This window comes from Podarcis pityusensis, assembly GCF_964106645.2.
Source record: "Podarcis pityusensis genome assembly, chromosome: 1".
Lineage (NCBI taxonomy): Eukaryota > Metazoa > Chordata > Lepidosauria > Squamata > Lacertidae > Podarcis > Podarcis pityusensis.
The window spans coordinates 74,768,014-74,782,347 of record NC_138028.1 but is presented as its reverse complement, the minus strand read 5'-3'; the positions used below and the strand labels follow the sequence as shown (position 1 = coordinate 74,782,347).

Here is a 14,334-nt window from a genome sequence, read left to right as displayed (position 1 = left end):
TTCCTTTTATCTCTTGATTCCCTACTTTAGCATTCCAATCCCCTATAATAAGAAGAACATCCTTCTTTGGTGTCACTTCTATAAGGTCTTGTAAGTCTTCATAGAATTGGTCAATTTCAGTTTCTTCAGCACCAGTAGTTGGTGCATAACTTGGATTACTGTGATGTTAAAAGGTCTGCCTTGGAGTCTTATCGAGATCATTCTATCATTTTTGAGATTGCATCCCAGTACAGCTTTCGCCACTCTTTTGTTGACTATGAGGGCCACTCCATTTCTTTTACGGGTTTCTTGCCCACAGTAGTAGATATGATAGTCATCCGAACTGAATTCGCCCATTCCCGTCCATTTTAGTTCACTGATGCCCAGGATGTCAATATTTATTCTTGCCATCTCATTTTTGACCACATCCAACTTACCCAGGTTCATGGTTCTTACATTCCAGGTTCCTATGCAATATTTTTCTTTACAGCATTGGACTTTCCTTTCACTTCCATGCATATCCGCAACTGAGCGTCCTTTTGGCTTTGGCCCAGCCGCTTCATCAGCTCTGGATCTACTTGTACTTGTCCTCTGCTCTTCCCCAGTAGCATGTTGGACACCTTCCGACCTGAGGGGCTCATCTTCCAGCTTCATAACTTTTATATGCCTGTTGTCTTTGTCCATGGAGTTTTCTTGGCAGGGATACTGGAGTGGCTTGCCGGTTCCTCCTCCAGGTGGATCACATTTGGTCAAAACTCTCCACTATGACCTGTTCATCTTGGGTGCCCTGCTCGGCATAGTTCATAGCTTCTCTGAGTTAGTCAAGCCCCTTCGCCATGGCAAGGCAGAACTCGTAGGAACAAGCAAATCCAGATGAAATCTGGATGGCTGTTCATTGTCATATAATCTCCTTGCAGACAAATGAGAATGAATGATTAATTCAGACTGGGCATTGCTTGATCCCCTCATGAGCTTTGTGCAATGTAGTCAGGATGAATGCTCAATAAATAGGTCATCTGAAAGAGTCTCAAACCTTGAAAACCCCAAACCTTGACCATTACACCCCTGTTCCAGGGCCTGATAAGCAACGTAGTTTCAAATTTTTTCTCTGCAAACCATGAGGGCTAGGAATTTGTCTTTAAAATTCCCAGTTTAAAATTGGGACTTTAAAAGTCCCAACAGCCACACGTAGATGATGGAGCAGGCCCCATGGCTTCTTTCCTATTGGAGCCAGCTTGCAGCACTGGGTCATCTGCGAGTGACTGCTCCAGTTCTGGCTTTGGGAATGAGACATGGCAGTAGGAGGTGGGATGGCGGTGCTCACCTGGCCTCTGGCCGGTTGCGTTGCTGCTGCTTATCAGGATGGGGAGGAGGAAAGGCAAGGCAGCAGAGAGGTTGGTACGCTGCAAACGCATCAGCAGATTGGCTCTGCCAGTGTGTTTGCCCTGCACCCACCTCACTGCTGCCCCTCCCCTCCACCTGCCAGGGAGCAGCAGAATGACTGATCAGAGGTCAGGTGAGAGCCACAGACCCACCATGTTTGCTACTGGGGCCTGGTTAGTAGCAAAACAGAGCAGATCCATAGCTTCCTTTTCACAATCTGCAGGCAAGGATACCAGATGAAGGATTTGAAGAAATGGTTTTCCAGGGGAAAGGACTAAGGAGCCTTGTCTAAGAGTCAAGATATAATGGCTGGGTTCTCTAACAAACCTTGGCTACAGCTGGTAGTTGGTGAGGAGAGAACTAAAGCACAGATCCTGGTTCAGACGTCACACTAAGCCAACTTTGTGGTTCATTCACCATGGCATAGGAGTAGAAAGAACCAGGGAGAACCCATGCAGTTGTGAGCTTTTCTGCAGAAGCATGTGTTCACACTGTCCCAGTCAGTAAACCATAGTTTGACTTACCATGCTATTGCCAACCAGGCCATAGCGTCCGTGAACCAGGCAAACAAAAAATGTGTATTTGTCCAATTATTTACAGTGGTAACTCAGGTTAAGTACTTAATTCGTTCCGGAGGTCCGTTCTTAACCTGAAACTGTTCTTAACCTGAAGCACCACTTTAGCTAATGGGGCCTCCCACTGCTGCCGCACCACCGGAGCACGATTTCTGTTCTCATCCTGAAGCAAAGTTCTTAACCTGAAGCACTATTTCTGGGTTAGCGGAGTCTGTAACCTGAAGCGTATGTAACCCGAGGTACCACTGTATTTTAGTTAATATCCTCATCCTTGTTAAAAGTATTAGATTATTAGTTTAACCCCTATTTTCCCCAAGATTGTCCCCAGTTGGGACCACTGTTCTTTCCACTGTCCTAGATCCACCGAGTTCAACTTTGCAACTAACTGGTTAGCTCCAGCAAACCAACAAACCTGCAGACTTCCAAGAGGGGACTGACCTGAAGCCTACAGGCCATTTCCAGGATCCCTTTGAAGTCTTCACTTTGCAGATTGCAGCCTGGATTATCAAAATACTGTTGACTTGGAGAGAAAAGGGGAAGCCTGGACTGCAGCTAGCCTCTTACTGAGCTTCTGACAAGTACTCACTTCCTCCTCTTACTTTAACTGGAACAGTATAGCTAAGGAAGAAGAAAGGAAAAAGCAGAATTTACCAATGGCCAGCCTGAGAATGGTGTTATAGTTTAATGTTGTGAAGTCTGTATTGGTGTCGGCTTGGCTTGCGGTTTTGAGTTTCTGCAGAACCATTAACTCAACAACATTTCAAGAATTGTTTTTTATTGCCAGTGTATGCCTCACACTTGCTCTCTCCCCTTTCCTCTCAGGATTTTTTGGTTACGGCAATTGTACACACCGAAACATGCCCTCTGATGAAGCCAGAGGCAAGACAAGTCTTACACAAGGTATCCTGACAAAGCTTTGATGCTTATTCACTTGAAAGGCTCCTAAATAACCTCTGGGTGTAAATGAAATTGTCTACTCATCAGCCCTATATGCTTATTTCCAGTTAACTAAGAGCCAGGTTCAGGAACTGAACAGGAGTAAAAGCACAACATAGGAAAATAAGATATCACGACACAAAGACCTTGTCCCAGGCTCCACTTCACTAACAACTATTATCTTGGTTTTATTTTATATTTCTCTGCCTTATAATCAAGTGCAATGAAATATCTCCAATCGTGATCTAGATTCTGAAGGCTGAAAGTTTGCGACAGAAATTAGACCCAAAGCTACTCTTCAATGGCCCAGTATCCCTATAAAATAGTTCTTGGACTTGCCATTTCTGGCTCAATAGTGTAATTAGTAATTAAGGTGACATACAGTGGCGATTTTTATCGTGTTGTCTCACAAAAATGTTTCCCTTTTCCATTGAATAAAGCAAATAGAGTACTGGTAAAAGCCATCCATAATAATTGAGGTCTTTGTTGTAAATTTTTCATCACAAGTGGTATGAGGTGTATATATCTAAGCACTTGAACACAAAAATGCTGTCTCGCTCAACAAAGCTTAAATATATGCTATAATGCTTTGCCATGCAAATATTAAAAGCACTAGTTAAGAAAGTAATTGTGCTATGTATTTGGTCTTTATCTCTGATGGGGACCCAAGTGAGAGACTGATGCCAGCAGCTGAAAGTAGGAGCAGCAGGTACGTTCTACACACATTTTCTCAGTGTAAAGGGTGCAGTTTTCTATCACACAAGTATTTTACCTATACTAATACTGTAAACTCCTTTTTTTTTTTTTTTACTCCAAGAAAAGTTGGGTAAAAATGAACATTGAATTACTTACTTTGGTAAACTTGGTGTCTCTGAATAGGATAGACGTTAGGAGCCTAAAATCCCTTCTAATGCTGTGTATGTGCAACAGGGAGAACTTACAAACCACTTACTAGCATTAAGGCAACATATAGCAATGTTAAGTAATCCATGACCACATTTGAGCAAACTAAGAGTGGAGAACCTGAGACCCTCTATATGCTAATGAACTTAAACTCCCATCCTCCCTGACCATTGGCCATGCTCACTAGGGCCGGTGGGAGTTGGAATCCAACAGTATCTGGTGGGCCACAGATTCTCCACCCTCGGTTTAGCATGACATGATTGAGCATAGCCTCTCCCAGGTCTCCAGGTTCAGAATCTTCCACTTCCACATTTAGTAAATCACAGCTTCCTGGGTTGCCTGAACCAGAAACTCTGGCTAACGCTAACTATGGGTGATTTCAAGAAGCCAGCACCTAAAACCACAATTTTAAGTTTCCCTCTGGCAATTAACTATATAGTTAAGTGTTGATGAGTTTTGACACACTGGACAACACAACAAACTGTGGTTAAGGGAAAGCTTTCCACACCCTGGCTGCATAGGAGAGGGAAGTATACAAGCAGAGGCTAGGCTCATTAAGTGACACTGAACCATGGTTCAATGTGACATCTGAACCCAGATTATGAATATGAATCTAAACAAAGGTAAAAACAGTATTAATCTGCCTCTGTAGCTTTCCCTTTCCCACATCCAAGAGATCAGAATAAGACAGCTATGATAACAAAGGCTATTTATAAATAGATTTTATTTATAAAGTTGATTTACATAAAATAGGATACTCTTTAAAAACTGCATATATACATCTCAACAAATCCTAACAAGTGCATACAAAAATACCTTCAATACATTAAAAATAAAACTTCAGGGTTGTTGTTTTTCTCCAGAGAATTGAACCTTCACACCAGACCAAAAACAAAATACAAACAAAGTCTTGGGACATCATATTCAACACAAACAGTTTTACACTCCTTTAGTATAAAATGTTAGGAAACTTTATCTAAGTTGTGTAAGGTCTCAAAACGTCCTAGCTGGCAGTGTTAAGAAGTCAAGGGTGCAACAGACTTCTACAAATATTTCCTCTCCAATTGCAATTTCTAGAGATTTTTGTACAAAAATAAGTCTTCATATCAACAGTGTTCACACAGGCAGTTCAAGTTACACATATAAAGTTAATTTCTGACATGGCAATAGTCCCCTTCCCATTCAGAAAAAAGGAAGCATCAAGTTTTAATTATTTCACCCCTTCCCATATAAAAAGTATGCACGTATTAAGTGTGGAAGCCCAGCAATCTCCATCTGCCACTGGAATCAGAAATAAGCTTTTTCATTGGTAATTCAAGAACTCAAGGAGGGGGCACCATATACTACTGTACAACAGCAGGTATAATCTTTGGCCCCTATTACCTATTTACATAATTGCACTTTTTTAAAAAGAAAGAAGGAAAGATCACAAGCCACTAGTCTTTTGTTTCATGAAAGAACAATGTCAGATGTCACAAGGATCTGAGCGTTCGATATCCTTTGCAATGAGGCTCACGGGAAGTAGGAAGCATGTTAAATTAAGGGTCCTTGTTGCTCTTCTGCTGCATCTTAACGGGTGCCTGGGACAATGAGGTACTGAAGTTCTACACAGCGCTCCTTTCAGTGTTGCTACAAAAGAAAACAGAAAGGCCATTAGGAGCACATAACTGACAGATCCAGCGGGGCTGAGGGGAGCCATCCAGGGCTTTCTCCCCTGGTCACATAGCTAGACTAATCCATGCAGTGTAGACCTCTTCTACAAGTTCCGTTAAAGCAATTCAGGGCGCAGTAAGTCCCACTGAGCTTAGTGTGGCTTGCTTTTGAATACACATATATAGGATTGCACTGTTGCTGTCTATTCTCCAAGCAAAATGTGGTACACATATATAGCATTTCTCAACACACTCACCTCTATTTTGTCAGGAAAACTGGTGTCTTCTAAATCTAGCCTTTTCCTGCTTTCCTTAAGAAAATATAACTGGGCTTGTAAACGGCAGGATTCTGACCAACAATTTCTTGCATGTCAGCACCAGTATGTGAACGTACCTGTACGCAAATTTCACTGAAATTGATAGGACCTACAAAACTATTTGGAACTGGAGGGATTTGACTGCAATCCTATATCCACACCCAAGAGATTGGAGTAAGCCACACTGAACTCTGTGGGCCTTACTTCAGAGTTGTACAGGGCTGCACTCTTAGATATCCTGCAAGGCAAACTCACCCAAAAACATTTTTAACCTATACCTTTCTTCTTTCCAAATGAGAAACACAGGTAAGCAGCAGATACAAAACCCTTGCCAACTCAAACAAAACTCAGGATGAGAAACAATTCGACTGCAAGCGGTATCCATCCTGAGATCTGAATGTTTATGTTAAGTAAAACTATTGGCACAAACCTTTGAAGTGAAGTTGATTTGGGTGGCCCTCCCCATGAAGAGAGCCATATTCAATAGTGCATTAAGACCACCGACACACCAACACTAAGCCCATTTTCATGGTAGCCCCATTCATTTCAGTGGAACTTTAGCACCACTGAATTGCTTCTGCATTGCCAGCTTCAGTCAATTTATTTCAGCTTTCACTGGAAAGTTTTGCATGCAAGCAATATTAAAACATCTGAGTCATTCACATGAATGTCTTGACTTGCAGCGGCCGGTTTCAGTGATTTGGTGCTAACTTCCAGCTACACCGGTCAGTGATGGGCCAGTTGTGTGCACGCTGCCCCTGCCACCCTGGCCAGATCAGCTTCAGATCACCTGTCTGATCATGTGCCAAAATCCCAATGCAGGTTGACAGGAGCGTGCTGCTGCAGCATGGGCATAACTGTCTAACCCTGGCTGACACAGCAATGGAGCAGGGGATTGTGAAGAGAGTTTTACCCTGAAATGACTAAATGAAAAGACTACCACGAAGCACCATAGAACTGTAGAGTTGGAAGGTACCCTGGGGATCATCTAGTCCAACCCCCAGCAAGCCAGGAATATGGGGACCAAACCTGCAACCTTGACATTAAGAACTTTCTGACAGTTAAGAGCTGTTCAAACTCAGAAGGTGGTGGGCTCCTTCCTTGGAGGTTTTAAAGCAGAAGTTGGATAGCCTTGGGGATACCTTCCAACCCTACAAGTCTACGAAGAAAGACTGGCGCGCTTACGACCTCCTCCCATGCAGCTATACTGCGAAGCATGTCCCGCTGTGTCTCTGCCGCTTACCGGAGAGCGAGCTCCCTCGACGGCGTCGGCGGTGGCGGCTGGGGGTCAGTAGCTGCCGAACCAGCTGGTGAAGTCGAGCAGCTCCTGCTCCTCGGGGCTGAGCGCCCCCTCGTAGCCGCTCTCGTCCGAGGAGTACGCCGAGCGCGGCGAGCCGGGCACCGAGCTGCCGTCGCGGCCGTCGAAGGAGGGCGAGGCGGAAGAATACGAGCTGCCGCTGCAGCCTCCTCCGCCCGCGCAGGCGGCGGTGGCGGCGAGGCGGCCGGGCTGCAGGAGCCTGTCCTGGAAGGCGGCGCTGACGGCGTTGTGCTCGTCGAGGAGCTGCTGCAGAGCCCGGATGTACTCGACGGCCGAGCGCAGCGTCTCCACCTTGCTCATCTTCTTGGCGGCGGCGCCGTTGGGCACGTGCTGGCGCAGCGTCTGGAAGCCCAGGTTGACCAGCTTGACGCGGTTCCTCTCGCGCTCGTTGCGCCGCGCCACCGCCGCGGCCCCGCCGACGCCCGCCTGGCCGGCCAGGCCCGGGAACGCCAAGCGCCGCTTGCAGCGCAGCAGCTCCGGCGAGCTGGAGCGCCGCTTGGCGCTCTTGCAGCGCGACGAGGACTGCGCGGCCGGGCCGGGGCCGCCTTTAGCAGCGCCCCACTGCGGAGGCTGCCCCGACGGAGAGGGTCCCGCCTGCAGCCGGAGCGCCAACGAGGAGCCCGGGTGGGCGCCGCTGCAGCCGCCCAAAGGGAAACTCTCGCCAGGCGCCTGGTGCGTGGCCGTCGCGATCGCCCCGCCGTTCATCTTGGGGCATCGATGTTCCCGGCTCTCGGCCTCGGCGCCTTCGCTAAGATCCGGAGTTTGGCGCGCAAAATCGAAGCTGGAGTCGGCGTTCCCTTGGGATGAAAAGGTGAAGGCTGGCTGCGCTGGGAAGGCGCTGGACCCGGGCGCGCCCCGTCCCCGCTTGCTTTCCTTCCTTCCTTCGTGCTTTCCTCCCTCCCTCTTGCTCCTCGCGCGCTGCCCAGGCACCTCTGCAGCCAGCGCCTCGCCGCTCTGCCCCTTATCAACACGCGCTGCTGCCGCCGCTCGCGGGCCCCCGGCAGCAGCAGCACGCGACGCGGCGCGCGCCGCACACCCCGCGCGCAACCCCCCGCCGCCCGCTTGGCTCCCGAGCCTCCTCCCACCCAATGGGAAGCTCGCTTGGCAACTTCGCGCGCCCGGCGCGTGGCTCCCGGCCCAGGTTCCATAAACAAGCCCTCCTCCTCGCCAGGCGCACGCGCTGCGCCTCATTTGCATCCCAAAGCGGCCCGGCCGGGGGCTGCGCGAGCGCTTCGCCCAGCACCTCAGCGAGCAGCGCCTGGTCAGCAAGCTCTGTCCCCACACACGACTTAAGGAACTTGGGAGTTCAGCTGCTAACATAAGTAGCGTCTGTATTGGGAGTCTTAATATTGAGCCAGACCCAAGGTGCATGCTCTGCACTGTGTCCACGTGGTCGGACAGCTAGGTCCTAGGATTTCAGGGCCTGCTGCGCAGGTGCTACAATGCACTTGGGGCGAGGTGTGCCCCAGTCTTCAGGGTTTCAGTTGCATAGCTGCATAAAAGCATAAGATGCTGCCTTATGCTGAATTAGAACTTTGATCCATGTTGGCTCAGTATTGTTTGCACTGACTGGCAGCAGCTCTGCAGGGTTTCAGACAGGTTGCTCTCCTGGCCCTACCTGGAGATGCTATCTGGAGATTGAGTTAGAGACCCTCTGCATGCAAAGTGGATTTTCTGCTACTGACCCCTTCTCCATAGACTGGGCACATACAACTTCAAATGTTTGAGGTTGTTTTCATTACTTTGGGCACCCCAGAAACCCAGATGGTGTGGGGAAATTTCATGGGTACAGTTGTTTGTCTCGAAAGGGTGTGATCCCATATTTCCACTCCATATGCTGATTACCATTTTGTCTTTTCGGGGGTGGGGAGATGCAGAGCGCCAAAGCATTTACATAACATGGATGTCACCCACACACCCCTAAGTGTCTTTTCCTCTCTTGTTCAGGTTCAAATGAATGGAAGAATTAACCTGTCCTTTCAGGATCACTTTGTTTAATGTAAATGGAAAAACTTTATCTGGCTGTATGTTCTCTGGCTAAAAGTGATACACAACGATAATAAAAACATTGCCTTCTTGGTCCCCTTTGCAAACTCAGTTCTGTACAGTTGTTTATACAACAACAAGCCCTCTATGCAACACTTATTTAATTGCCACATACAAGTCTTTCATCAGCTGTAGTTTTGAAAGAGGGATTTTTTTAAAAGACAATTTGTTGCCAAAATATACTGCATCGCTCTTTTAATCTGGATTGGAACAATCTGGTTCTTTCCCCCTTCTGGCACGAGATAGCAGCGTTAGCAAATCTTGCATTGGATTCAGCACTTGTACTGTGTGGATTGAGAACAATCTAGTGCTTACCCAGAAGTTGGAACCTGTCAGTGTGAAGACCATGAAACATAAGAGGGCGGCAGATTGCAACACTGGGAATGTTTCTCATTCTGGCCATGGTGGTCTTCAAATGCAGCAGCAGTAAGAAGGTTATTCACCCCCGGTCTCTTACCTGGAGAATTTAACAGAAGACTTTCTTCTGAGCATCATCTCTGCCCCAGAACTGATTTAGCATGGGTTGACGATATCCAGCCTCTTTCTCACAGATGGTTGAAAAGTTTCTTCATGAAAATTTTGTTTGGCTGTGTTTAAACACTAAACAAGGTGTAGAACAGGGGTAGGCAACCTGAGGCCCATGGGCCGGAAGCAGCCCACAGAGGCCGTTTAACCAGCCCATGAGTTGCCTCCGAACCGAGTTGTCCGCTGTGCGAGTCCCCACACACTGCACTAAACGGGCATGGCACGGCATGAGGACTATCTTCCGTGGCTCTGGAAATCACTTCTGTGCATGTGCAGACGCCGGAAATCGCGTCTGCCCATGTCCGTGGTGCTGGAAATCGCTTCTGTGCATGCCCAGACGCCAGAAATCGCTTCTGCGCAGGTGCAATTTTCAGCATCTGGGCATGTGCAGAAGCAATTTCCGGCGCCAAGGACATGCACAGACGCAATTTCTGGCATCACGCTGCGCCTGTCTGGCCCGCAGAGGATCTCCACGGGAGTGATCCGGCCCATGCCCGGTAAGCTTTGCCGACCCCTGGTGTAGAAAATTCACTTTAATTTGGGGGCTCCTTACAACAATTTAAGAGTGGAAAATCAACTTCAGCTTGATTGTTTCACCAAAAGCTCTCCAGGAGGCATCATGTTGAAGAATAAAGTAGCCTATTGGATTTCTGCAGGGAACTAAACTGAAGACTTTAGACAGAAAGACCACTGATGGCTAGTTCAAGATTGTAGGCTTTTAACAGAGGCAGATTTGACCACTGCTGCCTTAACATATTGGGGAGAGTGGTACCAATTGAATTCCTATAACATGCAGCTTTGATTGTTGTTGTTATTAATTGCATTTGTATCCCACCTTTTTCTCTAAGGACTTCATGTCTCCCCCTCCATTAATCCCCACAAAAACCCAGTAAGGTAGGTTAGGCTGAGAGGCAACGACTGGCCCAGTGTCACCCACTGAACCTCATGGCTCTGTGGGTTATTGCTGGAGCTTTCAGATGAATCTTTGGGGCTGGGCAGAAGCAGAGCTACCTTTTTGCAAGGAGTACCTATCCTAGAAATCCCAGCCCCACCCCTTGTGGGGGAATCCACACTTATATGTCAAAAAACACAAGTGAGCGTAATTTATTTTGCTTCTTTGAAGTCAAAATTGAGGTTTGCAGGTGTCTTGGCCTATCTGCGTACCAACTGTTGAAAAGTACAGAGTGTTACCATTTACACAACAAGTTAAGGTATTTTTGCCTTGCCTAGAAACATTTCACTTATACATGTGCTTATTCATTTATTTTCATGCATATTTATTTTTGCATTTATATCCCTCTTTTCTTCAAATGAGCTCAAGGAGGCCTCCCACCATCATTTTATCGTCACAGTGAAGCAGATTTGACGGGAATATCCAGACTGGCCCAAGTTCACCAAGTAAGCTTCAGGACTGAGGATATGGAGTTGGGTCTTCCCAGTCCCACTGCAACCCAGGAGTCTGGAATCTCAGGTGGGGAAGAGCACATGGCCCACATTGGAACCTGCCTTGTACCAGGTCAACCTAATTGGCCCAACTAACTCAGCATTGTCTACACTGACTGGCAGCAGCTCTCCAGGTTTTCAGCCAAGGTCCTCTCCCAGCCTTACCTGGAGATGCCACCAGGGATTGAACCAGGGACCCTCTGCTTTCAAGGCAGGAGCTCTACTGCTGGGCTGTGGCCCTTGTCCTCTAGTCCTCTGTCCAGGTGTCAAGACTATCCCGGGTCACACCCCTCCCTGGCCTTGCTCTGTGCCCTCAAGTGCTTTTGCCTGGCTGGAACATGAAATGTGAGCATGCCTGGATGGAGGTAGGTGTGTGTAAAAACTTGTGACTTACACATGGCTGGAATGTAGCCACCGCTGCTAAGGCAAGAGTTGTTATCTGTTGCCCCACTCACTTTTATCACTAGCATCTGCCCTCTGGAAGGTCATGAACGAGGGAATGTGGCCCTCAGGCTATCAAAGGTCTCCTATCCCTGGGCTACATCTACCAAATATCAGACTTCTAGGACTAGGTCATGGGGAGATAACAGTAACCATTTCAGCATGTGTGTGTGTGTGTTTTAATTGTACAAGCCTGCCCGTCCATCTGCCTGCTCGTCCATCTACCTTACAAAGTCACTGGGGCAGCTTTACATTTCCTGGCTTTTATGGTGTTTCGCATGACCTTAAATGTTCCTTCACATACTTCAGTTGTCCTCTCTCTGCATGTGTTGAAACTGCATGCGCATCCTTTAACGGGCGTGAGAGAAAGAGAATACTTTCTCCCTCTTTGTGCTCTGTTCACATGTACCGTTTTCTAAAGGTGGGCGAGTTTTTCCTCACCATTTCCCTCAGCATCCTATTCATTTAAATTCATTTGAAAATGCCTGGGCCTCTGTTTGGGTTTCTAAGGCACATTTTGAAAACTTTCTCTTTTTTTTTTTTTTTTTACAAAAACCTCCCCCACACCCACCCGCCCTGTTACTGAGGGGGTTGTGTTTTTGTGTGTGGGGGGGGTGTTTTGTGGGGGGTTTCTCTTGGTTTGGTTTCTTTTAAGCCAGCTACAGTCAAACTTTGTTTCCATTCACTGCCGCCATCGCGTCATGAATGTTAAGCCTGGCAGACCCAACCGCTCTCCCCGCCTTGCCTCGGCAACCCCTTCCGCTCCTTCCTTTCTTGAAAAGGAGACAGGCCTGGGTTTAAAAGTTTATTTTAGCTTTGATTGTGCATAGCTGCTAATGCATGTTAATCAGCTCTCACAATGCATCCTTGTGAGGCACCAGAGAATGCAGGCTTGGGCTGTGGGGGCTTTTTGTTCCCAGGTAATTGTGATGGTGAAGGGGAGCTTGCTCTAATTAATTTAGTTAGTGTATGTTTTGGTGAGGGTAAAGGGGCTCGGTGATTTATAGGGCACCGCTTTTCTTCTCTTGAACAGGCAAACTCCAAAGTGCACATAACCATATTATAGCCAGTAGGTGAAAGACTCTGAATGCACGGAGGCAGCGCCAACACCCCCTGTAATTTTCTGTTCTCTGTGGAGACCGGTTTCTACTTGGCCGTCTGCAATCTTACACGCAAAAGAAGATCTGAATGGCCTTGAGACTATTTTTCTCCTTGCTTGCTTTGAACCCGTTCTCAAAAGAATGCCCCAAAGATTCAAATCCTTGGTGGTGGTGTCACACCAGATCTAAAATACAGAAGGGTGAAATGGAAGGTTCTTATCAGGGAAATAGTGGTGGGATTTAGTCTTTGAGCTGCTAGTGAGCCAGAGGGTCAGATTGAATTCAACTGTACCCAGGACTCAAATGAACCACCTATGGCTTCTTAGCTTGATTGTGTACTAAAACTTCATTCCGCAAATAGTTGTTGATGCCCCAGCACAATAGAAGGCATACAATCTGTGTCAGAAGTTCCCATTTGATGGTCTGTGGTACTGTTCACATAACAAAATCTACCATAGAAAAATCAAAAAATCTCAAAAGTAGGGGGTCTATGGCTTGGTTTTTGAAAAACAGGGTCTGCTAATTTGCAGTCAAAATATATTAACTCCTCCTCTGTCTTTTCAGGCAATTTCTAATTCAACTGTGAGCCAAAGCATCTTCCAAAAACACTCCAAAGACAGTTTCGGCTGTTTCTAGATGCCCTGTGCATCCAGCAGCCATCTGATTTGCTTGCACAAATTGGAAAACGCCTTTCCAAGTTTGAGCTCCTCTAGTGTAAAGGTCCCTCTCATTCCTACCTTTCTGCTGCTGGCTTCACATATCACAAAGGGAGGGAAAGAGGGTAAGGTAACAACAGCACAGCCAGAAGGCAGGGTTACTTGCTGGTAAAGATGTTATCATCCCAAAAAACCTCCCACTTCATTCCCACAAGGCTTTTTCTCAGAGACCTGCTGATGTTGATGATGTACGTTTCCCATTCTCTCGAAGTCATGTACAAGATTTTGCACGAGATCAATTAATCCAAGCTAACTGATGCAGCAGCTTCCCACCAACTTGATATTCAGTATGGCTTTAAAGCTATACACTCAGAAGTGTGGTGGAGTAGAAGACAAGAAATAGCCACTTTTCAGCTGGTTACAAAAGAGGCGCTGAAGATGTTGCAGCGTTTTGTCAATGCTCACCTTAAACATGAGACAAGCAATATGACAGACACACACACCCCAGTTCTTCTCTTGCTTTGATTCTAAAGCAAGATAGAGTAGAATTCCTCCCACCATCTTACCTGGCTTGTTGACCTGCTTTCCAGGCTGCTATTAGGGCATCAAGTGCTATTATGGCTAAAGGACTGAGCATGTCTCTCTTTCTGGCCTTTTCTTTCTCTTCCCTCCTTTCCCCTTGCTATTACCTGGAGCCCTGAAGAAATGTAATTTCCTCAGTGTATCTGATAGTGGCAGGTGTTCATGGGGAAAATCACATTTCCCAGAGTTCCAACTGTTGGGGACAGACAGAGGAGAGAGCCTCCTAACATCTCTTCTGCCATCATAGCCACAGCATTTTCCACGGCAGGAGAAGATAAAGCACTTTCCCACTTAGGTCAACAGCTGATCAGGTACATTAAGAAATGACTGGAGTCTTACAAGGGAGTGAATTTGGAGGCTCATGAGAGTGACAGGTGTGACTAGATTTAGAACATTTCCCAGACATTGGCTACTTTTGTTTTCAGTTGCTAGTCCTAATCGAAAATGAGCCTTGGGGAGCTTCCCCATCTCTATTGAA

General features: G+C 46.9%; 2 protein-coding genes across 2 annotated transcripts in view; one reads left to right on the top strand and one right to left on the bottom strand.

Annotated features, from left to right (window-relative positions):
• Positions 1–4,483: 4,483 nt before the first annotated feature.
• ASCL2 (achaete-scute family bHLH transcription factor 2) lies at positions 4,484–9,859 on the bottom strand. The gene is made up of 2 exons (XM_080999305.1): positions 6,989–9,859; positions 4,484–5,405 (listed from the first exon to the last, which is right to left on the bottom strand). The coding sequence occupies exon 1, from the start codon at positions 8,432–8,434 to the stop codon at positions 7,034–7,036; it is 1,401 nt and encodes a 466-aa protein (XP_080855431.1). The 5' UTR covers positions 8,435–9,859; the 3' UTR covers positions 4,484–5,405; positions 6,989–7,033.
• A 989-nt stretch (positions 9,860–10,848) lies between these two features.
• Positions 10,849–14,334, top strand: part of TSPAN32 (tetraspanin 32) — a 38,847-nt gene continuing 35,361 nt past the window's right edge. Inside the window, exon 1 of the mRNA XM_080999808.1 lies at positions 10,849–11,105. The gene's annotated coding sequence lies outside the window, so the exon portion shown is untranslated. The remainder of the gene's footprint in view (positions 11,106–14,334) is intronic.